Consider the following 25,595-nt stretch of genomic DNA (forward strand, 5'->3'; position numbering starts at 1 on the left):
GGTATCGTATCAACTGAAAAATGTGTTAAAATTATTTTAATGTCCAGTGACTTTGTTTAAAGTTTTGTGGTCCATTTTTATTATTATTATTTTTTTATATTTAGCTGTCCCTGGACTTTTTTGCCTCCCTTTGTAGCACCAATCTCAACCATACGTACCAATCTCAACTTTTCCTTGCTAGTTTAACCGGACTTGTGGATTAAGTCAAAAAGTAATTCTGTTGTACTGAGTAGTGGAGTAATGGCCGGTTGCATAGCAGATATAAATACTCCTAAGTTTAAACTTGTAAGTTGTGAGTCAAGCACAAAAATACAGCTCTGGACTCGAGATAATCTGTCACTCGTGGGATAAATTCCATACATGAATAAAAAACATTATAACGGATTAATTAGGATTTCATTGGGTAGTATGCCTTGGATTTGAGTAAAATGTTTTAAAATTGTTGAAATAGATTAAAACAATCCAAATATATTTACAATAAAACTGGTCTTTAGTATTTATATTGCAGCTGTCTAAAAGTTTTGGTCCATCCCTCGGTAAATTTGTCCCGAGCCATCTTTTTTAGTTCGGCTCAGGAAAAAGTTCAGTTTGATTCAATTAAGATATATTTAGGCCTACTGCTAAATTACTTGTAATTTGCCTTGCTAAAAAATAAATAAATATTACATTTTATTGAATTGTGGAGTATCTCCTTCAATTGTTTTCAGTTTTTACGGGGTGCAATATTTAACTTATGTAGGTAAAATTAAAATTCTGAATTCTCCTAATACTCATCATTGAACTATTTACTTCAATAGTTACTTGTTTTAAACACTGAACCTTTTAACTAACTGAAAACTGTGGTAATACAGTTTTCAGTGGGTGTCACATAACGCTAGTACGATTTGTAAAGAAGCCTTATCCAGATATCGATGAGTAGCACATGGTTCCACCAATACCAACCCCTCTAGTTAGAGGGTATTAAATGTCAACTCATAAACTCGTCTCTGGGGTGGCACAACATATCTGTCTAAGGGTTACTTCGCCTTTACTCAACGATGAACCAAAATTTTGATTATCAATTTATGCACTATTTATAAATTCAATAATGGGGTTAAATTAAACCTCAAGAAATAAATGACCCTTTTTTAAACAGTTTAATTAGCGATATCATTCCGAGAACAAATGAATCCCCTGTAATTAACAACTGTCTGTCAATCGCTTGATGAATTGTGGAATGACAACAAATAGTGGGGGTTGCACTTCTATCAAGGGTGGGGTCAGTTAATTTTCACTATTTTCAGCATGTGATATTCCCTTATGTCTCTGCTTAAACTATTTTATTTAATGGGAAAAACTTCAATCGATTGATTATTGTATACATTCAGAGAGACACTATCATACTTAGGCAGTTATACTTTTGTGAATATCCTTGTAATTTCTGTGATATAACTTAGTAAGTTGCTAGCATTGTGGTTATAGCGTCTCGGACTTCGGTGGGAGAAGGACGGGTTAGGTATAATAAAACGACATAATAAAACTAATCAAATGGGTTTGGACCGCTCTCCCAAAAAACATTTGTGCTTCTCCTCTATGCTATGCCTCCTTAAAAATATGCCATGCGTAGATGATTAAAAACACAGTCTAGTGATTGATGGACTAGAGATTATCAGAATTAATGAATAAATATTGTATTGTTTTTTTTTAATAATTTTCAAGTTTTTGTAGGGGAGACTAAACCTTTTATGTCGTAAAAAATTAAATTTTTGTTTTTCATCTAAAATAAATCTCCGTTTCTTCCTGATTAAGAAAATATATAATACTTAGAATATTAAAATGCTTCTTATGATAACAATAAACAAAGCTAACTCTACTGAGGTTTCGGCCACACTATTCTTATGGCTTTAAGTGTGTGCTGCAAAGCTTTAAGTGTGTTTTTCCGGATGTTTGTTTTTTTTATCTTTAGGTACACATAGTTCAAAAACTGTAATACATAGAGACTTAAAATTTTGCATGCATTAGTCTGGGTACTTGGTGAGTACATTAAACCAATCATATATTGATTAGTTTGTCACTTTTCATTTAAAAAATAATTTATTTTTAGAATATTGCATAAACATTTTTATTTTTTAAATGATTGAAAATAATTTGTATGTTGATATATTTCTTTATAAAGTGGTTTAACATAAAGATATGGATGTGATAGGCTAATTAAGTGTGCAAAAAATCAGTCTGATAGGTTTAGTAGTTTTCGTGCTATATGTACTTGAACTTGTAGAGAATATCCATTTAAAAAGAATTGAACCAAAAAAGTACAGTCTCCCATTGCTATGCTAAAAAATAATTTTGTTTTTAGCATCTTAAGTTCTTACATGCAGCTGTTTTATTTACATTTATTTGGGGAGAGGGGGTATTTCTGTTGCATTTGTTATGAAGTATGGCCCATGACCCATACAATTTTTTAAGTGGAAAAGGTTAAATACCCTATTGTACTGTAAATGATCCGTTTTTCATTGTCAGTACAAAGTGTTTTTTTATCCTTTTACTCATAAAAACTTGATCCAGAATCTAAACATGAAGTAATTTAACACCTAAATCATCAACGAAGTACTTTAATTCATTTAATAGTGTCAGTGTTAAGTACAGCACCAAACTCCATGCTTATTCTGTTTAGCAATATTGGAGTGCCCCTGAAGGACAGGTAGAATACATGTGTTTAGAAGCACTCCTATATTGCCAAATTACAACGTGTGCTCTTACTCCTCTGAATGTGTATGTTACAATGCATTACTCAAAGTTACCCTAGTGCATGCAAGACGCCGTCTATGTATATGAGGATGACAGGAAGGCAGGATACACGTAGGCTAGACAGAGGTGAATGTGTCTATGACGTAGGCAGACAACGAGGACGAGGTCTGGCTGATTCATACTCATGGCCGTAGACCGTGTAAGGTTACCGTCTCTCCCTGTAGTACAGAATATCGAGAAAATGTATAGTTGCAAAGAAAGTGATTGCAATTTTGTTAAAATATTTGTAAATTTGCTAGAAGTATTACAGTTAGCTAATTACGTAAGTTACGTAGCTGAGCCTACGAAAAATGTTTTTAACGTTTTTAATTAAATGAATGTATCTGTTCAGTCGCCAAGCTACTGTAGGCTATCGCTGTTCAATTTGTGTATATAATAAAAATTACGTCGTAATTGCATGTTTTTGGGACGTTGCACATTTTTAATTGCTGTGACTATCGTGACTCAATATTATTCAGTTTAAATTATGTGTTTTTGTGTTTACAAACAAGTTTTTTCGAATATCAGTGAAATTACATATTTGGGTTCGAAAATTTCCATTCAATGTAGTAGCAAGTCCTTTGTTGTGTATTTGGTAGAAATTTGATGAATAAATAATATATAAGTGACATATCAACCCTAAAAGTGAATAATAAAACGAAACCACTAAATTGCTGTTTGTGGATTACGCATTTTATCTTATGTCTGTTTAGCTACTCTTCACGTTTTAAGTACATTTTATAGATAAACAACATGTACACATGCAATTATATGTACTGTAATGAAAATACTGAAAATCATCCGACACTAGGCCAACAAGACTACGTAGGCATGTTGAATCGTGCGTCGATTTTTCCGAATCGTTCTTTTGGCATATTACAAAATCATGCCGACATTCATTTTACACGTGGTTGAAATGGAACACTTATTAAACGTATGTTTGGGTAGATTAGTCTTTGCAGTTTTACTTCGTGTGTTTTGAACAATAAACAATAGAATCTCTGTGCAGCATAAAGATTACCTTCTTACCATCTCGTTGAAGTATCAACCATTGAAACTTAAATAATCAACGACATTCCTATCTAGGTACTCAAGATGAAAACTTGTCTTCGTAACTTTGATGGGATAACGCTGTCAAAACATCTTAGATTTACACATAATGTAGTATCTTTAGAAGTAAATGCTGCGGCTGAATAAGTGGTCCACGAAGGAAAGTCACTTCGGTCTATCATGAACAGCTTTCCATCGTATGAGTAAGCTCTGCTGTATGACGAGATTATTATTAGTCTTGAGTCACAATGTGATAACGTGATAGTCAAGTGACTCAAGCGATCTTTAGTAAATGACATGCAGTACTAACCTCCCCCTCCTCCTACTCCTAGCAAAGCTCGTGTCTGCCACAAGAAGGAATTGTTAGTCGATTGTTTTAATGTGACGATGTTATCATCAAACTAACCACGCCCAAGCTTTGCCATTCTCATCTAATATACTAAGCTAGAAAACATATCTTAAAACGATGCCTTAAGAGAATGTTTGGTGTCTGGAAGTCATTCGTTAGTTTTTGGTATATTTAGGAAATTGTGGTTACCATTGGAGATGAATGAAAAAGAAGAATAATTGAACCAGAATTAGATAATACCGCTATTAATCGACAACAATCGTAGCTCTACAATAGGTCTACTATCGTGAAGTGTCTAATTTGATGTTATAATGTTCGCCCTGTTCGCCTAGTAATATCTGATTCGATCCTAAAAAGAGACTGTCGATTTTTCGTTAGAATGTGCACCCAGCTCCAAACAAGAGGGCTCTAGCGAAGATTAAAAGAAGTCTATTTAAAATTTTATTTCATAATTCGTTAGTATCTTGTTTACAATTTGACTGTGGTTAAAAATTATGCTGAAGGAACTTTGTAAGCGAGTCCTAGAACAAATTAAACCCTAACGAGGAATGAAGTCCTAAAGGAAATTACCTTTTTAGATAACATTCGTCCTTACACTCCATCATAATCTTTAAAATGATATCTCAATGGTAGAAATCTGCTTGGTAGGACGGATGAAATAGGGAGTAATCCCCTCATTGTTTTAAGTATATAGAAGATACAAAAATAGGTGGCTTTAGCCACGGACAAGGGAAACAAAAGTTTGATTTCCTTAGTCAATGCTCTAGCTAAAGAAACCCCAGTTGATCCTTGTAGAAATCTGCCATCTCATCTATCCACCCACCCTGGTGTGTTGACGTTATACGAATCTTAATCGAGAAAACACAAAAGTCGTTATTTCGAGTTACTGTTTAAATTAGTTAAAAATAGCTTATATTATCGACTATGTAGTGAAACCAACGATCACATAAGACCAACAATTTATTGGTTTTATGTGATCGTCGAATGAAACAAAATATTTGCAAAAAAAGTCAGTTATTGATAGGATTAAACAAGTAGGACGAGGAAACTCCAGCAAAATGAATCGTTATCTCGGTTCAAGTTCAAGGTTCACTACGTAAAATTATCTTAAGATGTTATCTGGAAATCTTGTAACTAAACACGCGAAAACTGTTGTTAAAATTCCAATACTTTAAATGTAATACCTTTGACTATTAATGTAATACTCACATGATTTAACGCCAGAGCGATGTTCATCCAGTAAACATATGATGTGCTGTGGTCCTGGAGGTCGGCCTCGTGTAATTATGTGGATGCTGCGATGATAACACCGCATTGGCAGGGCGGCATGATTGTCATCTTATCAGCTGTCATGCATCGCGATCATTAAATCATATTTTTTGCATTTTTGGAACGATTCTCGCTGTGTGCTCATTATGAAACCCACATTGAATCGCGCGGTGAACATAAAACGGCAAATTATAATCAAACTATAAATTTTTAACAAAATGAGATGTGGAAATTCCCTTGAACTGGTTGAGAATAATTGTTTAAACCCGTACATCGTCGAGTTCGTATGTTTTGTCATGTGTTTTGGCATATGAGCCTGGAAAAGATGTTGACACACATGGAAGCCAGTTTATATTGTTGAAAAGTCAGGCACATGTCCCCACGTTTTTCTATGCAAAGACATATGAAAAGTTTGTCTTTAAAGTTTGTCGTAGGGGCCTGTGCGCATGGCGGTCGCTGACTTGTATGTATGTGTGTGTGAGTGTGTGTGTGTAAGTATTTTGAAAATTTACTGATTTTTGATGAAAGTTTTTGTATCTATGATTTCTGTTTTGTTATATTGTATAAGCTGATTATGTTAAAATATTTATATTATGTTTTAAAGTACAGGTTAAGTGTAAGAAAGGACCATGTGGCCCTAACTTTTCCTGTATAAATAAATGATTTTTCATTTCGTTTCATTTTCATTTCATTTCATTACATATCACGCTCCACTAATATTAGAACAAAATTCGTGGATCGTTCATAGACACATTCAGGTCATGTTATGTTTCGTATCCAATTACTGTAAAATGACTTGTGTGATCACAGATCAGCAAAATAGGGTAGAAAAATGTATCAATCCCAATTAATTATTGTTAAGGTCCTATTGTTGTATGTTCAATGGTTATCAAATACAGTACATGTGATCTACCTTGTAAGAGACATTAAATTTCCATGTTAAATGTTCAAACGGATTTAGAACACTTAAAACACTTAGTTTAATTTGAGCGAGCTGCTCTAAAATATAGTTAATTTTTTACACTCCAACATTTTAATCATGCTATCTGTTAGGAAAATTTATTTTCTTGGCTAATATATTTTATATACTCGTCAATTATATGGTATGGCAAGGGAAGAAATATATCTTCAAGTAGCTTACTCTACGCGTGGGTCGTATAATTGTGTCCTCTTTGAGTTGAAAAAAGTTATATCTGGTCTGTTAAATGTAAATTCTATGTAAGTAGCCAACGTCATTGTTGTAAAAGCTACTTTGAAGTTGCAACTAGTTAGTAGCAATACTTCAGCTCCAGCTTTGCCAATGAGAAAAGTTTGTAACGTTTTATTGATTGCTCGCTCAAGAACGTAGCACAAAGATATCAATTACTTCAGTTTTAAACTATTTGCGATCAGGAATAAACAAAGTTTGTGTTTAAATTTTATGTTTAATGTTTGCCGTAGTTTTTCGCAATGGGATTTTGACAATTCTTTCATCCAAAACCCTACTTTTATTTGTAAAAAACATTGAAATTAATTTTGTCTTTGAGGATCCGTCGCTAGGTCAATAATGAAGGTAAACAATAGTTTATGAATAGCGTTAACATTGTGCAAAGTAAAATTATTATACAATGTGGGAGTTGTCCCTGAACACCAGGTAAAATCAACGATCACATAAGACCAAGGTAAAATACATATGTTCGTGGGTACTGCCATATTGCTAAGGGAATGATAATTTTACTTTGCACAGTGTTAATGTTATAAATAAATAGTCAGGGGTGGGAGCAAGCTGGTCTGGTCGTCAAAGCGTGGGACTTCGGTCCCTGAGGTCTCAGGTTCAAATCCCACCAAATCACAAATGGATTTGATCAAAGTGGTGATGCCGCAACCTTTAGGTCTAGCCTGATTACTGAAGCAATGTAAAAAACAATCCCGGCTCGTACCTAGCGTTCTAGAAAAAAATTTTATAGGTTAATTATCGTGTGTTAAAAGAATTATTAACTTTCTGTAATTCCTTTGTTTAGAAAAGAACACAATTCGATTTTTCGCCATCGAACCGCTTATTTCTCCTCAAATTTCGATTCATCTTACAATCTGTCCACGTAAAACTTAGCAGCCAATGTAAAGAGACTTTATACCTATTGAGCACGCAGGTTTGCCGCAGTGTGGGACAGCCTCCCCAAGCCACGCCACGTTACACCCCTAGCATCTTCCACGAGCACAACACGGGGGCTTACAGATCGATAAGCTACCCCTTACCTCCCACCACGCCTAACACGAGTTGATATTTGTCATAAATTTATGTGATTGTGATCCCCATTCTGCTTCTGCGTGTGTACAGTCTGGTTGGCAATTGGAAATGGATTTGAAACTTGGTTGATTATTTCACAGTATTATCATTAAGTAGACCTATCATTCATCTCTATACAAAAATGTAATTCTTTAATTCTTTCCATCGTTTCTCGATTCTCCTATGTTGCAATACTGACGTAGTAAAAAGTGTCGCTAACGACTGCGTTTCTAAAATCAAACTTTGAATTTTTACATTTTATTGTGAAAATATCCTTGAAAATTGTATTTATAGTAATATAAGAGACATATCCAGGAATCCAGGGTACATACATTTATAATGTAGTTAAATAGTTTTTGAAAATTGTCGGATAAAACTGCGGTAGGTAGTGATTTTGTATAAAACTTCATGCCGGTAGAAAGTCGAATCTTAACTCAACGAGCCGAGCTGCCTGACGCCGAAGCGCTCTGCAAAATGTTAAGCACAAATCCACTAAAACAGAAAACTGATGTTTTGTTTTCAAACCTTATTCTTGGTTTAAGTGCCGAGCATTTAAAATTAGGATTTAGTTTAGTCTAGGTTTTAATAGTTTTGAAATTACATATCAAGCATAACTTTTAGTAAATTCCCCATATGCGTAATTTCCAATTTAGGGTTGTTAAACTTAAAGATTTTTAGGTTGACGATTAACATGGTTTCACGGAACCAATAAATAAAAAACAAACAAAAAACGGGCTTAATTCAAAATAACGTTACTTTAATAAATTATTTAACCAAAATTCGTAAAAATCCTAAAACATAAGTATGTCTATATTAGAGTTGCATTCGTAGTGTCTGCAGCTAAGTACAGTAACGACCGTTGAATCCCATGTACATGTTGTTTCTTGTAGGTTCAAACGTGCATCTACATGGAAAGAAGTTAGGACATTGATTTACCAAATGCATCGTGCTTTCGGAAAATAAATGTATACTCATTTACTGTTTATCATAAGAGATTTCAGTTATTACTATTGGTTTAGTAATTGCATAAATGCTAGACCTATTTTATCACTGAGCTGAGTGAAATAACTTATTCCATGAGACGCAAGTGACGTTGACGCATTAACGACTCCCTCATACATGTATAGTGTGACAAGGACTGTTGTTAAGACTTTTTCTATTTTAATCGTTTTAAACACTGCTGGGTACTTAGTGTAGTACAGTATGCAGTATGGTGCAACGGTACAGCTGTTGGATCAATAACATGGACTGGCCCAGACCAGGCGTCCGTCTGTCTGTCTGTCTGGTTGAGTGAATCACCGTGGTTTACGGTTGGTAAATCGACAAATTGGACGCAAGGGTTTTTACAAGGCAGTGTTGCCAAAGCGAGTTTGCAGCCTTTCCCAGCCTGAGGAAAATTCTCGGATATATTCTAACGTTGATGTTAACCTCGTTTAAATACTGTGCTGCTCTGGCATTTAATACTGTAGTCATACAAGTAGGGTTGTTAATGCTGAAGATACCTGTATTTCTGTGCCTCATCTAGAAGTTAAAGAAATAAGCTAACTTAAAAAAATAATTGATTGATTTAACAAAATTTACACCGATTATAGGTGGAAAACTTAGTGGATATTTTGTTTGCCTAGTCATATTTTAGAAATACACCCTAAACCATTTATCTCGTATTACTATTGAATAAACGGTATTGCAATGCTATTTACCCCTTACAATCTTCAATGAAAATCATATTACTGCATCTTATAACCGGAATTATGCTCACTTTTATTCGATTCAACAATACTATAAGTGTAGGAATAAAGACATCCACATGTGCAGGCGACATTTTAAATCGCTCATATAACTTTGAAATATACCCTGCCCATTTGATTGTACCTAAACCCAAAAATTATCCATGTTTAAAGGTAACTTTTCCATGCTCACAGCTGTCCGACACAAGGCCTCGTGGGTAGGCGGTGTGATTTTATATTGATGGCCTACGTCATTTGACTTACTACGACCTTTCATCATTCCCCATCAAACTTCGTCCAAATAGAATATATCCGTATCAAATACTACTGACAGGAATATGTTGGAAATAATACACTAATAACAACACAATTGGACTTAAAACTACGCTTAAGTTGTCTTTCTTATCTCTCATAGAGTGCCGCACACGCACTCTCAAAATAATTTATTTTCCTCTTAGTTTTTGATACACAAATTTCTGATGTGTAAACCTAGAGACTTCTTTAAATTCGACATGGTTACAAAAGTTGTTCTTTGTCAAAATACGTAATACACAGCCACGAACTCATAAATTCAACTACAGTAACTTATGTTCATTTTTAGAGTAAAGAAGTAGTTTTTACGTGTGATATTTTATTTATAAATTCGTGGAAATACTTTTATACTTAATAACTTTTTCAACGAAATGGCGACCATACAAACTAGGTATTTTATGCAAAGTATGAATGGAGATGAGTGTAGGATGAGTGGTGCGATCTTGTAGTATTGTTAGTAACTAAGGCCGACTTATTCCTTAGACACAATTGTAAGCACCAATACATTTTAATGTAGTCAATAAAAGGTAATGCGAAATAGCAATAGAATATGTCGTTGTATAGGCCTATTCCAGAACGGCGGCGGAAAGATCAAATTAGTGTGAAGTGTGGGTTGGTGGCAAATATACTCGTTCTATTCCAAGAGGCGAACACTACATGATCTGTTCGCTACTCGCTAGCCGCTAGTGATATGTTTGCTTCCGTTTCCGTACTAGCTTATCAATCACTAGTCTCTACATTCTACATTCATCAGAAAGCTTATAATTATATTGCATTTCATTTTAAAAGTAGTTCATGACTGATAGCTGCGAATTGTGAATAAGATTTGAGCAAAGCATTTGTTAGAAAGAGTAAAACTTAGAAATTTGCATGTAAATTCAAAGCATATACTGTAATGTGTTTTTCATACATCCACAGAGTTTTTAGTAGTATGTTTCAGCTACTATTATAAACAATATAGCCTTATAGTTTTCGAGATGACAGGAGGACGTTTTTCGTTTTTTATCGAAGTTTGTACAATACACGTTTATGTTCGTCTTCTTCTTACATCAAACAAATAGTGATTCTATCAAATCCAATAAACTTCAGCGGACGTGACCGATTAGTTTCTCTGCAGTGCGTATTCCGCTAATAATATTCATGAATTACAGTGATGTAATTACGTATTACCCACGCTAATAATTGTTACTAGGCCTAGTATATTTATTTTCACACACTAGGCTTTAAAACTTTTATTTCTTAGCATATAGTATTTGTCATTGCGAGTGTTTTTTACCTGTAGAAGTTGTTTTTACGAGCGATTATTTGTAGGGTTTACTTTTGCGTCTAATATTTTGTATGAGTATATAGTTTGCCAGGTATGTTAATTTCTCCACGCTGGTTATATAGATACATGTGTTTATTTACCATTACCAACAGTAAGGGTTGTCCCTTGTGTTTATTCATCCGTACTAGGTGTTGTCACATGTATTTTCCCCCAATATTAACACTATTCGTGCTGTCGACATGTTTGAACATAAAAGTTGCATTTATTTAAATGTTAAGCAATTGCGGGAATTCCCGTCATCAGCACCCAACGTGTTAAAGGCTATAACGTGTGTTAATTTACCACTTATATACGTGGTACCGTATGCGCTTACATAGCAATATTATGTGTGGCAATATGTATTTAACAGTCAAGTTTGTGACGTGTGTTTATTTATCAGCACTAAGTGCTGTCGTGTTTGTTTTTATTTACCAATGTGCGGCAACATGTAATAATTAACCAAGTGTAGTTGCGACGTGTGTTTATTTACCTATGCTGCCGTAGCATCATGTGTTATTTACCTATGCTGCAAGTGATGCAGTCGTAACCCTACCCCGTCAGCCTCCTCCGCATCACTGGATACTATCGCCATCTTGTAATCAGAGACTACAGTTTCTATATCAAATGTATCGATATCTCTTGACACAACATAGTTGACCTATAGTATTCAATGCAACGTGTGTCTTCTTTTTGACGTTGTATTTTTTTTTAAACATAAAACCATCTCAATAACATAGATTACATCGTTGAGAATAAACAAGCAATGCTAAAAAAAACCACAATGTTATATTGTGTTGTGAAAGAAACGCAAGAATGACTATACCGAGAGAGGCTTTTTTTTATCCCTAGCTATATAGAACACTGGGTTGTAGCAATGCGGATTTGCATTCTTCTGTTGAGTACAAACATGTGTTGAATGTTGCATCTGGACCTAATATACTGCACCTCAAAATTTGCTTGAGTTAGCCCTGGTGATAAAATATACATTCGACGTTAACACTATACTGCGTATACTTCAAGTTGGCCGATGGACCCGGGACTACCTGTGGCCACCCCTATAATCCCTCGCAGTGTTCGCCGGAGCAGCCCGATGTCTAGGCGATGAGTCACCTACTGGCTGTGTTTATACAATGGTAAAACTTTTTAACAGAGTAATAATTTTACATTTTCAAAAGTGTATTTGAAATCTGCTAAAAAAGTTATGAAAAATGATATAAAACTCGACCTGAACAAAACGATTTAGGCAAGTTATAAGCTGTAAATCAATAGTAATAGGTTAAGTTCGGGACTGTTTGGGTGAAATTAAATTGATCGTAGAATTTGTTAATAGTAAATCTGTTTTAATGAGATATAATAAGCCTAATACGAATCACAATAACAATCAGTCAAAAACGTTATATATACAACATGCTATATACTGTACAATGCAAAATACTATACAAAACAAATCATACGCATCAATAAAAAAACAATACTGTACAACAAATTATTAACTATTAAACCAAATTAAACCTTCAGTGGTCTGTAATTGCTTCTGATAGTTTCACTGGCAAGGTCTTCTTAAATATGGATTCTTGTGTTCTCTCTGCAAGAGAAAAAAGTAATTAAGTAAATAAGTAAGTAAAAAGTAAGTTACGATTTGTTTGTAACCAAATTGACTGACGAAAAATTGAAAACCATTTATTTAATTTGAGCAAAGTTGTCAGCTGAAAAATTCAATTATGCTAGAAAAACATCTTTTCAAACTTCTTAGTAAAATAAAATAGAATTAAGCTAAAAAAAAAAACAGATTATACACGGTAATTTATGATAACTATAATTTTTATAAATAATAATACGTTTGTTTACAATCTAGTATTTTAATAAGTAGAAGTTTTTATAGTTTTAAATATTAAAATAATTTTATTTATTAAAACTAACTCTACAAAACTGATAAAAATACTTTTTTTAATAAGGGAAATAACTTACTCATTCAAGCTGAGCGACTCCCAAGTCGTCTTCCTCATCGCTGTCCCAGTCGCTGTCATCCACATCCGAGTCCCCTGGAGCCAGGTTAATGATAAGTTCCTGCACACTGGTATCGTCGAGACCTTCACTAAGCCAATCGTTGTCCATTTCAGTCTTCACGTGCTTGACACATTTTTCCCAGGTTTCGGGGGGATAGGAGTTCACAGCTTCCATGAAGATTGTCTGAACGTCTGACAACTTGAATGTGGTGTTCTTTGATGCTACGTACCGCTTCAAATGGCCCCATACCATTTCAATGGGGTTATAATTACAATGATATGGTGGAAGTCTGATTACTCTAAATCCTAGGTCAGCAGCTTTCTTGTCAATAACATAGGAAGTAAGCTGAGGCTTATGAAGTTTGATGAGATTGTAGAGTTCAGGCTTACGCATATCTGGAGTAAATGGAATTCCACGGTTATGCAACCAGTCAATGTACTCCCCTTTTCTAGACGATGTTGTTGGTGCTGGATTATCCACCCGGGAATGATAGGGGGCATTGTCCATCACTATTGTAGAGCCAGCTGGGATTGATTTTAACAACACCTCAAAAAACCAGCCTTCAAAAACTTCGTGGTTCATCTCTTCGTGGAAATCAACTGTCTTTTTTGATTCAAAAATCAATGGTGGTGAGTTTATCCAACCATTGTATCCTCCTGCATGGCATATTATGAGTCTTTTCCCTTTTCCGAGCGGAGCATTTAAGTTGCAATCAGACTTGTCGTCCGTCCATCCCACCTCCTTTGTTGAGTTGGCGTTAAGCCACGTTTCATCGAGGAAAATTACATTTTTCAATCAACATTTTTCATTTTTCTTAAAAATCTACACCTAGATAAAGCAATACTAGGTTTTTCCATTAGCAGTTTTCTTTTGTTGAGCTTTTTCCAGCGGAAACCAAGGTTTTTCAACAATTTGGATAACGTTCGTTTCGTTAAAAAGTTTTACCATTGTATAAACACAGCCAGTAGGTGACTCATCGCCTAGACATCGGGCTGCTCCGGCGAACACTGCGAGGGATTATAGGGGTGGCCACAGGTAGTCCCGGGTCCATCGGCCAACTTGAAGTATACGCAGTATAAAAGTTCGATTTTCAATTCCAATTACCACTAATACAATACCACCTAAAGTTGCCATTGATGTTCAATAGGTTTTCCCAGGCGTGTTAACTTTAACGTATTTTGTGTGATATTTAATTGAACTTTTTCTGTGTTTTGTTTTCTCTATACAATGGGTGCACAATGTTTCATACACTTGTTGTAGCAGATTGCGTAATAGTTTACATGATAATTCGTGTTCAGGATATTGTTTGTTGTTTACTGGATGTGGAAAAACTATCTGTCCTTTATGTAATGATAAGGAAAGACCGTTTATGTAATGTTTTTTGTTGTTGTTTTGTGACATTCAAAGTTCATCTGGTGGGATTAAGCCTTTAGGATTACTTGCAGTTTTATAACCATCTCAGTGATGTTTCCATACACAAATTATAATTAAACAGGTTTTTTAAATAAAACATTGTTCCCATTAGTTTTATGGCTCGTCTACAGCTAAAGATAAATAGTACCTGAACCTAATATAATGTCGCAGCGATTTTACTATTAGCTTATGTCCTTTGTGAAAGATCACACTATTCAAGGTCAGTTCTATATTTAGGTTTACTGCACCGATTGCATGATTGCACCAGTTTTTACAAGGCACGGGGTGGGTAGGACGACACGTACACGGGGTTGGCTACGGCTGGGCGAGGGTGTAACATCAGCTGAAGAATCGATTGTTGTCGGGAACCGCTCAGTGCTGCAACCTAGCGGCGGAGAGTACAAACTGCAGTACCGACGTCGGACTGTAGGAGCGCTACTTGGTGACAATCTGCGTTTCCGACAATCTGCATTACCTACAGAACTTTCTCATACCCTAATATATACGGATACCGGTACTGTAGTGGTCTTCGCATTAATTTAATTGTAAAGTTTCACCGTCATCATTATCCTTTATTGATTTCCCTTCAATGGGTACGATACATAAAATAAATTAGGTCTAGATTTCTAAAATAATTCTTGTAATTCGTAAAATTTGATCTACGATTTTTAGTGGTTAATATTGGTCACATTTCAGTGTGCTAATGAAATTAAAAAGTTTCTGATTTTCTAGGTAAATTTTACAATTTGAAATTTCCTCTTTCGTTTAAAATACTAGATGACAAACAAACCCGTATACTTTGCTGTGCATACATCGATTTATTTGGTTAGTTATGTATTTAGCTGAAGAAAGCAATAAACAAAGTAATTAGAAAGCAACAAAACGATTTTCACATAAACAGGGCGGAACTAACATTAAATTGTCTTCGGCTGATCCATTAAGATGATAAATCTGATAAAAGTACTAAAGCAAATTGAAAGTGTCTTAATGCATTCCATAAATAAACAATACCTGAATTACATTACCAATGTCTCTTGGATACTAAAGTAGTCTTTCCATTTAATTGGCCAGCTGTTACTGTAGGATTACTTAAGGATTACTAAACCATCGAAGTACTTCGATGGTTTAGTCGAGCCTGTCAATTAAGCAGTTCCTTTTCTTTCTAACTTGTTCATACCGTACTATGATAGTTTATGAGTCTGATGAATATTTCAATAGATGTGCATCAGATGCCTGTCTTGTACGATTTAACAATTTGTGTATACGAAAGTTAACTGTATTTTACAGAGAACGGAACTCGGTGTGGCTGAATTACGTTTTATGGGTTCATCCTATGGCAGTCGCCAGCTATAAACTTTACAGTCTATTTTGCAACTTAGAAACTGTCATGGAATGCTCAGTCGTGACTCATGACAATGACTATGAGTTTTGTTTTATTTACTCTGAGCTATGAGTAAGCATTACAAATTTGCCATTGATGCAGTAATTTAACAGTGGTGCGTTAATTTTCTTTTTCACTATTGGAAGGAGTTGCACCTAAGTTGACTTTTTTGGTGCTTCGTACAGACTAATATTGCTGTACTACATTTACTACACAATAACCTAGTAGGTACTTCATTGTTTTGCGAATCTTTTATCGTTTTACCCACAAAATGCAATTGCTTACCGCATTACAACAGTAAAAACGGATTTGAGTTAATGTACATCTCCCCCCCTGTACATAAACACAATTTTCTTCAGTGAGTTGGTGGATCGATGTTCTATAGGAAAAACTACAAATTCTATACACCGCAACTACGTTTAAACGAATGCAAAGGAAAAGATCAATTTGTCGAGACGTCGGAAGCGTATAATTTATTTACTGCCACCGGATCCAGTAATTTTTCACTCGCTTATTCCGAAATAAACAGTATAAAATCCCGAGTTTTGTCAAAAACCACCTAAAAGTCTTTACACCTTTATTAAAATGTATATTCATTCTTTAGATTAGGCCTACTTAAAAATAATTGCCCGTTCAAAAAAAAAAAGAAACTTTAAATAATGATCAGTTGACACTACAATTATTAGCTTAATGTAATTCGTGTTTCTAATGCGAATACATGCCCAAATTTGATGTTCTGTACTAATGGGGTGTCTACTTATGTTTCAAAAACTCAATTACATTGTTCAGTGTTGATAATTTTTTAACAGATGAATTGAGTGACGCCTGCAGGCAAGCTGCAGTATTGCATACAGTATTGTATGGCGTGTTGTATTCAACTATCTGAAGGGTCTTGCGTGTCTTGTGTCAGATTTACAACTATCCGCTAGTATATCTAGGTCACCCACACCCTGCATTGTGCTCTGAGTGTCGTCTTTGATTATAGACAGCACTAACTAATTGGTCATTAGTAAACCATGGTGAGTAAAAGTTTCAGATCGGTTGTCTGGTTGGTGTTTGTACATCACGGATTTATAAGTTCAATGAATTGAAAATAGCCAATGACAATAGTAGAATCTTGATTAATGCAACCCTCCACGTGTTCTTGTACTCTTGTGTAGCTTAAGCAATTTCTTTCGTCCCACTCTACTTAGTCTACTTAGTTAATTAGTAATGGGATTGTACTGTACTCTACGTTATAAGGATGTTCGGTTTCTAGACCACCCAAAACTATTGACCCAATTAACAGAAACCCAGCATCTGGTTAGGGAATATTGACGATTTATGGGTTTTTAATGCGGTTAATTATTGTATTTCTGTTCAGTATTTGATTACTCTACTATATTCAAAACCAATAAGTGGCAAATAAAGTTTATTACTCCAAACCATAAACATTTTAGTGTTGTCATATTGTAAACTAAATAAATAACAGGTTAAAAGTAGTGTGATAGTTAAACTACTCATGCAATTGACAATCAATAGTTAGGAAAATATTAAATTGAAATTCATTAACTTTTTCAATAAAGGTTCATTAAAAGGCTTAATTAATCACAATCGTGTACAGTATTTAATTAATGTCGAAGACAATTTTACATCCAGCAAATTTATGCTAATGGTGTGATCGGTTATCAGAAAAAAACAACACCATGCGTTTTTGATTAAATAAACTAGCCAAAGTTTTAAAACTTACTCCATCATTAAGCATTTTAATTATTGTGTTTAAATAAATATTCCACCTCGTTGAAACTTAAATAATCATTCGGGAAAACTTCTGTTAAAATGTTTAATTGTCTCGACAAGGTTGACTTTTGTTGACTTCCTGCGTGAAAGAGCATGTATGAACTAACGTGATAAAGCAGGCGAATATTCTAAAACTGGGTAATCTTCCTCTATCTTGGCTTTTTGCCTAATTGAGAGATAAGCTGTCCTATTTGCACGAACGAACACTGGTTGTTAAATTATGTGACGATTTAAATAAATATAACATCCTCTCAAAATATACAATAGTTTTTATAAAAAATATGCTATAGTGAAGGTTTTGGTCCATACAGTACTGACAAATATACACTCATACGGTAGGTGTAGTTATTTATCTGATTTTTATGCCTTTTATGGGTAAATCTATTTAGGATTTTACAATGCTTGTTTCTATGCATATTTTCGTATTTATTATTTGGTATTTATATCCAATACGAACGTAAATAATTTAGTTTGCATTTTTTAATTTATTGTTTATGTATTACTTTCGCATATTTGTTTATAAAGCATCTTTAGTGTGTATTTGTATGTTATTAGTAATACGACAGTAGCATATAAAACATAAAATATGTAAAAATTGAAAATATCGGTATAAAATTTAGATTACGTTAACACGTGATACGTGTATCAATAATGGGAAGTAAGTAATACAGTTTTTAAGCTTTTTAATAAAGAATATTTAGTTTTTTTTTATAAAATATGTTTTATTAATAATTTTAGTTTGATTTTAGTTCAAAATACTGCGAAATTTTATCTGTCTTTATTTATTTAATTTATATAGATTTAGGCATAACGTTTAACACGATTACTATTATCCAACTACTATAAAACAAAAATCGTTTAAATATTCATAAATTACTTTAATGCCCCATTTTATATGGATCACCACTTGGTTTAATTAGCCAATCCCCATTAGCTTTGGTGCAATTAATCACATACCGATTCACGTGTTTGTATGAATGGTGAGGCCAGTGATCAATGTGTAGTTGCCCGAGTCGGCACTGGAGACAGCAGCGCTAGTGTTGTCAGTGCAGTACACTTTACTAATTGTACTGCCTTGGTAGTTTTGGTACTGGTTAGTGGTTAACTGGTGAAGTGTAGTGCACTAACATGGATACAGAAGTTACCTCAACAAATGGAGCTACCAAGCCCACACAGGACAACTCATACTCGATTTTGGATCCATGTAAATATTTTTTGTTAAAATTGTTGCTGTTACTTTGAATACTCAGCGCTGCTGTGTAGCCTAATTGGGCGATTATTGTGGTTTTCGGGAGGAATTAGTATCATATATTTGTTAGGAAAATACGTTCAATACTTCATTAAATTCTATGTTTGTAGTTCATTTTTAGTAATGCTGGGTTTATGGTATTTTGGGGAACTTGCATTTTATTAATCGTAATGGAAAATTCTATAAGAATCCCTCAAACACGTAATTAAAATTATACTGTGAAATCGTTGGATTTAGTTGAGTTGCATAGATTTATTTTTGATTCTCAATGAGAAAACACTCAACGAGATTATAAGGAATTAACAGGATCTTATCAAGACTTTACAGACAAGTTTTTAAATTATCTTTTTCAGATCTGCTATATTAATTCAGTTACAAAGGAATCATAAATACCAAATTAAGCTAAAAACTACAGTACATTATCATTCCAGTAGTATTATAAGGTTTTATTTTAATTCGTCAGCTTTTTGACCGCACTGCTTCGTTCAATTCCAGAAATCTGCGATTATTATTTATAATCTTGCGCTGGTTGCGTAATCCTTATACTTAATATTCCATTCGACCTCTGTCGTAAATGGAAATGTATTTACGTGTTTGCTGACCACTCAAACACACTGTTGCTGACACTTTAACTAAAGCAAACTAGCGTAGTTTTTGTGTTATCACCCGTCACATGACAAACACTCTCTGCCATTGCATAAGTACAGCACAAATTACACAATTACATTTTCCGACACATTTTGAATGATGAAATAGAAGCAAAGCAGCTATCAATAGGTTCTGGAGGGTCATTTAATTAGTTATTGGGGGTTTTTACATAAGTGGAAGTTCACTGATACTAAGACAGTTTTCACTCCTATTAAAAATATAGGGTATATTTGTATTTTTATAAGGAGCAGTCCAAATCCTCGTATTTTTTTGCTAACGTTTACCCTCCAATTCTTCTAGTCTTAAAATTACATCATTGGGGGAACATTTGAAAGATCCAAAGTTTATGTTTCAGATCACAAGATCCAACTGATGTTTGTTTAGCAAGTTTTTTTAGCAAGGAACGCGGCTGATGACGTCGAAATTCAAACGCCTTCAATCTGAGAGACTCAATAGTTCCTACTTTTGGATCCTCGGATCTTTGGAACTACTGAGTCTTTTTTTTTGGATCTCCTGGCCCTCACACGTTCACAAGATCCAAAGTACAAAGGACATTCTCTGTCATAAGTCTCTCCACAATTTAAAACTTAAGTTCTGGCAATGACTACACTTTGTATCTTCTGATCTTTGGATTCAAACAAACGTCCTTTGTATCTAGTGAACTAATATTAACTTCGGATCTTCTGATTTTGTTTCTTTTGAAGATGACTGATAGAGAGATAGACAATAATAATGGCAACTGGATCCAAATTCGAACCCATTTGGGATCGAACTGGCAACCTTAAGATTTGAAAGGGAGCGCCATAAAACAACAAAGACAAAAAACAAAATTTTCTCAAAATATTAGTTATTTTTATCGTGTTCCAACCACGGTAATTCAAATAACAAATCTCGTTCTAACTGACTGTATTCGTTACACTATTGCGTTTTGAGAGCATTTGTCAAGCAAGCCAATTTGGAATTCATTTAGAGCCGCTTAAGAGGGTGTTAAACGGTAAATAGACGCAGTCACAGTATTCAGAGAAAGTAATAGGCCTACAATTTATATTCTGTCCTCGCTGGTAATAACTTTGCAACGAATTCCAGAGTACTATATTTGAATGATTATTTCGGTCTAGAGCGTAGTCAACAGTAGCTACTACACGTAGGATGAGGTCGTAAGGTCACGGTTGGGTCACTCGTTTGACAACCTTATCGAATCAATTGTTGAATTACACAACTACCGTTACGTATAAAAGCAGAGCGTCGATATTCAATGGCGTCGTCGACCCTTATAGGCTATACTGTATAGTTCTATACAGGGTGTCCCGGAACTCTCTACCAATATTAGTATAGTACCAGTATTAGTATCTCAAATGTTTAGTCATTTTTGTAAAATCAATGGTTTTTTTAGTTATTTAAGAAAGAAAATTTTGAATGGCCACCATTTTGTTTTATGAATTTGAAAAATCGTGATAATTTTTTGGTAGCTTTTTCTAGTTGTCATAAATGTTTGTGCAAAGTTTCCATTTCGTATGTTTAACCATTCTTTATAAAAAAATTAATAACTGAAAAAAAAACAAAATGGTGGCTGTGTGAGTAACTAAGGACTTCCGGACAATTTAAATATGATATTTAGGTACGTTTCTTACCCAGGATCAATGCCCTAAAATATTGGTAGAGAGTTCCGGGACACCCTGTATAGTCTCTCATATGATAAGACTTTCTTCGACCAAATACATCTCTGCTGAGTGCAAAATAATAGAATTATAATAAGTGAACAGATTGAAAATAAAAGTGTTTGATTAGGCCAGTAATCTTGTATGTTGGAAGTGGTATTGGTTGTCATATGATATCTTGAGATTATTGCTGATAGCATTGACGCAATCACGGAATATATCAATGCGGTAGTGAGCATCACTTGAGATAAAACACGCTGTTGATAAATGCTTGTGTGCTTGTCCCTGTAAATTGTATAGTTTTCACAAAATTTATTGTTATAACTTTTCGCGGAACACTCAATTGCAAATTGCAATTTACGTAATTCTTCCATTAGCCTAAGTGCAAGTCATTGCCGAATTTATTCCAACACAATATGGAGGCACAGATACGATAGATATCACACTCGCAGGTATCCACAGCATAGTATTTGTGTAGTGAATTATGAAACAGTGCCTTATGTGAGTTATAAGAATATCTTATGTGAGTTATAAGAATATCTTGTAAGATTTAAAATATTGAACCAAAATGATCAGTTAAACGTTGATGATCGCCAAAGAAGGTGGTTCTTGATAAATTACCATAGGTATTGAAGTGCTAGACTTCTTCTCTGTTGTTACATGCAGAAATTGACCCTCTTCGCAATAGAGTTTCCGAAATAGAGTTTTCTCTAAATAAATGCCAGGATCGCCAGCTTGCTAGCAATATGACTGTTTGGTTAGTAATGCTAATTATGAATTTTATACGTGTGTGTAGTGTAGCACACTTATTTAAACCGTTTTAAACTAGTCAACTAATCCTTGGAAGTAGTGTTTGTTTATGGCGAAACACTTGTGGAGAGTCATGTGTAATTCTACGAATTTAATAACTACCATGTTTGAATCATTTCAATATTACAGTAATTCAAACGGTGAGTCATGATGCTTTAGACACTATTAATTTTGAATTGCATTGCAGTAAGTCAATTATTTCAAATTAAGTCAAGTAGTATTAATTTATGTCAAAAAATAATAGATTTTTACATTAATAAAAAAAAAAAAACATTAAAAATACATTTCTATGTGGCGAGGAGAACTCAATTCTTTAAACGAGTTCGCAAACCAGCATGGTCGGACTATTAAAAGCGTGGCTTTATGGAGTGAAAATTGGTTTTCCCATTTTTGAGCATATCATTTTGCAATTTATTTCCAAACAATTTAGTGGAGCTTAAAAACAGCTTAGTATATTGATGCGTTTTTGTACTCTTTCTAATTACCGAGTGTATTAAAAACATATAGATTTAAAATTCCTATCAATTTAAAATGTCTACGTTATTCTTTTGAAGTAAACTGTTGTAAACCGATGAGTTATACAGTGCATGTGTTGTCGTTTGCTTGTTTATTGATTTCATTAAATTTTGCACATTTTTTCATGGAATGCTAAACTTATTATAAAGAAAATGAAGAATTTTCTCTCTCTCTCTCTATTAAATTTTACTAAAATCGCAGACTATAGACAAAACACACCCTATTACTTTCCATGTAGCTGCAAACCTAAGTACTCTTAAATATAATAATATTTAAATAAGGAATAAATTTGACATGTGTAAGGATCCAATCAAATCAGGAAAATCCTTGCATTAGGCAAGTAGAAATTCGCTGACACTGCAGGTTTTCTGCTGTTTCATTTAGGCATTAGTAAAATTAGATAAAAGTCAATTTGAACCAAAAATAAATACATATGAATTTAAAAATAAACGATTGAACAAACGTCATGGAAACATCAACTAGGGAAGCGAGTGATAGTAGGTTAGTGATAGTACAGTACATTGTACAACACAACAGAGGGCAGACCCTGTTATCAGCGCAAGGTCACACGGAGGTCGCGGTGACTGATAAGCTGATAGTGGATGTAATGAGACTTGCACGTAGCACAATGTCATCTGCACTTTCTGCAGTATTTATTTGCAATCCGGGTTTAGCAAACATTTTCGGACACGATTTTCTTGAACTGATCCAACTGCTTATGGAAATCTGTAAATCGGTCCTCGGTTGCAAATGCAATACTTTAAAACTTTTTTGGTCCGTTTAGTCAAATAAATAATTACAAAGTGTAAGATCGTTGTACGTTTTGATAACGTTTTGGAACGTCTGTAATATGAGGGGAAGATTGTTTGGTGTATGCTTTCACACAAAATTTTGCGAAACTACTAAGTTGTTTTCTGAACTACTTTATTTTCATGCAGGCTACCTAAAGCATAACGAAATACGGTTATTGAAGCCTATTTCAATAATTTGACAACACGTGTTTCACTGTCGTTAGCTAGGTCCTATATCTGTAAGATTTAAACTAAAACTATAATGTGCCTTAGTTGTTATTATGGGTTATCTTAATTCTAACTAATGTGGACAAGTTGTTCGATTCGGTAAATACGCTGCTCTTTAATATGCAGGTGTGGGAAATTCATTGGATAAACTGTAACTATATCTCGTGAGTCGATACTCACAACCATGGTAAATCCTTTTAAACCTCCCGTATATCAATAGTTCACAAACCAATAATTATCCATGACAATAATCGTCCGTGATCGCCCCGCGTGTTTGTAGGTATGATATGCGTGCGCGTTTGACAGGGTGGGTGACACGTTTATGCTATAAAAGTATACAAGTTGTGTGCCAGGACGGCCCGAGCCGGCGCCAGTTATCATTTTACCATCGATCCATTCAGGTCTCGCTGCTAAACTAGGCTTTCAATAAACCTGTGTTCACGATATACTCGTTTTACACCAATCGAAACAATATTCTATCAAGGATTTTGTTTAACTGTAAAGGTGACTATGTAAAGGTGACATTATCTGTGTTCCGTTACAGCAGGAGTCAAATTATATAATAGCTGACCACAATCGTTTCTAATAACCATTGTTTAATTCACCTCGTTGCAGAGAAATATAGTGAATCTTCTGGTATTTCAAAAAATGGTTTATGAAACATAATATTCATTAAATATTATTATTAAGATGGGGACGCCACCTAGGTGTAATGTAACCCCAATATGAGTGAACGATGATTGTAGAATGGAGTGAGATGATCTGTGTAGTTTTATTACTGACTAAGATCAGCTGTTTAATTAGTTAGGATAATTTATTGAAAGCTCAATGATCAGGGACAGCTGGGTCCAGTTTCGAACCATCAAAAAGCTACTGACTAGACTTTTTAGACATAGCAGCCTATTGCTAGAGTTGTAATTGCGAGGCCACGTTTAGCATGAAGGGTCAAAGTTGAGAGGTCCCTTGTTAGTTTCGCTCCTTGATGACGTCATATGATGCTGAGACTTGCACAGCTCCGTGATTGACTTTACTTTAAAGCTTGAAAATTGGCGGTTTTTAAATTCTGAAATCCATAGCTGAAAAAGTTTTGCCGCAGTATGAGTGGTGCAATTAATACAATTACTGTATCTAAAATAGTTGTAACATTTATTTATTATTTTGTAAACTTAACTGGATTTGTGATTTTATAAGCTTGGTTTCCTAATAGGTTTTGGGAGAATACATAATTACTTGTGCGTTAGTTGGATTATTTGTGTTACTTGCAAATCTTACTGGATTAACGCTTCAAGTGACAATTGCATTACAGTTCGATGAATTACTATATTGTGAATATAATCTGCGATCTCGTGGACTACGCCGGTAGTAGTGCTTGACGCCTGCTCTGATGATGGTACTTGCAATGTAACCGAAACGTCAGCTCCTACCATATGTTTTTCTGTGACGCAGTGAATCCCTGACAATGTTTTGCATAGTTCTGAGTTGATGAGAAGACAAACCTAAAAAATAAAAATAAATATTATTTAGGTATGTTTTGGTAGTTTTATTCATATTTCAACAAATTGGCAAAACATTTAATAGCATACATCAAATTTAATAATTTTTTTTGTAATCAAGTAATGTAATTTTTCAAAATTTAAATAACCGTTGTCTGGGTTTTGTGCTCTCAAAAGGACAATAGCGCCGCGTTCACAAAAGGCCATTGTAAATCTTAATATCTGCTGTATAAAACTAAGGCGCCACTCTATTATAAATCTTTGTATATGTGTACCTTCTAATAAAGAATGGAAGCTGTGATGTGATGAAACGCAATAATAAACATTCGTACTCAAAACTCTTATATTTTTTGAATTATTATTATATTGTCATGGCCATTTCCCTGTAGCCTTTGAATACATAAACCAGATAATCCATGAAATGAAATTAAATCGGAAATTGTTTACAAAATCTACTGTTTGACTTCAAAACCTTAATGCCAATATTCCTCTTTCAACCCCTTATTGAAGGACAGAAGGTTGAAAATCGCCTATTTGCTAACCTAAGCTTGGAAAATTATTAAAATATAATAACAAT

At 34.3% G+C, this 25,595-nt stretch overlaps 1 protein-coding gene across 4 annotated transcripts in view; it reads left to right on the forward strand.

Annotated features, from left to right (window-relative positions):
- The window catches only part of LOC128986417 (reticulon-1-A), a 71,170-nt gene that overhangs the window by 6,655 nt on the left and 38,920 nt on the right, over positions 1-25,595 (forward strand). The window contains exon 1 of one of the 4 annotated variants that reach the window (XM_054406781.1): positions 18,686-18,829. The exons of 2 other annotated variants lie outside the window; for them this stretch is intronic. In XM_054406781.1, coding sequence (XP_054262756.1) covers positions 18,754-18,829 — 76 coding nt within the window. In that variant the 5' untranslated portion in view covers positions 18,686-18,753. Of the gene's footprint in view, positions 1-18,685; positions 18,830-25,595 lie in introns of those variants that run through there. One more of the 4 variants, XM_054406782.1, reaches the window with a different exon arrangement.

Source organism: Macrosteles quadrilineatus, unplaced genomic scaffold (assembly GCF_028750875.1).
Source record: "Macrosteles quadrilineatus isolate MER2022 unplaced genomic scaffold, UCM_ALF_1.0 Scaffold_2__2_contigs__length_208266976, whole genome shotgun sequence".
NCBI classification, from domain to species: Eukaryota; Metazoa; Arthropoda; class Insecta; order Hemiptera; family Cicadellidae; genus Macrosteles; species Macrosteles quadrilineatus.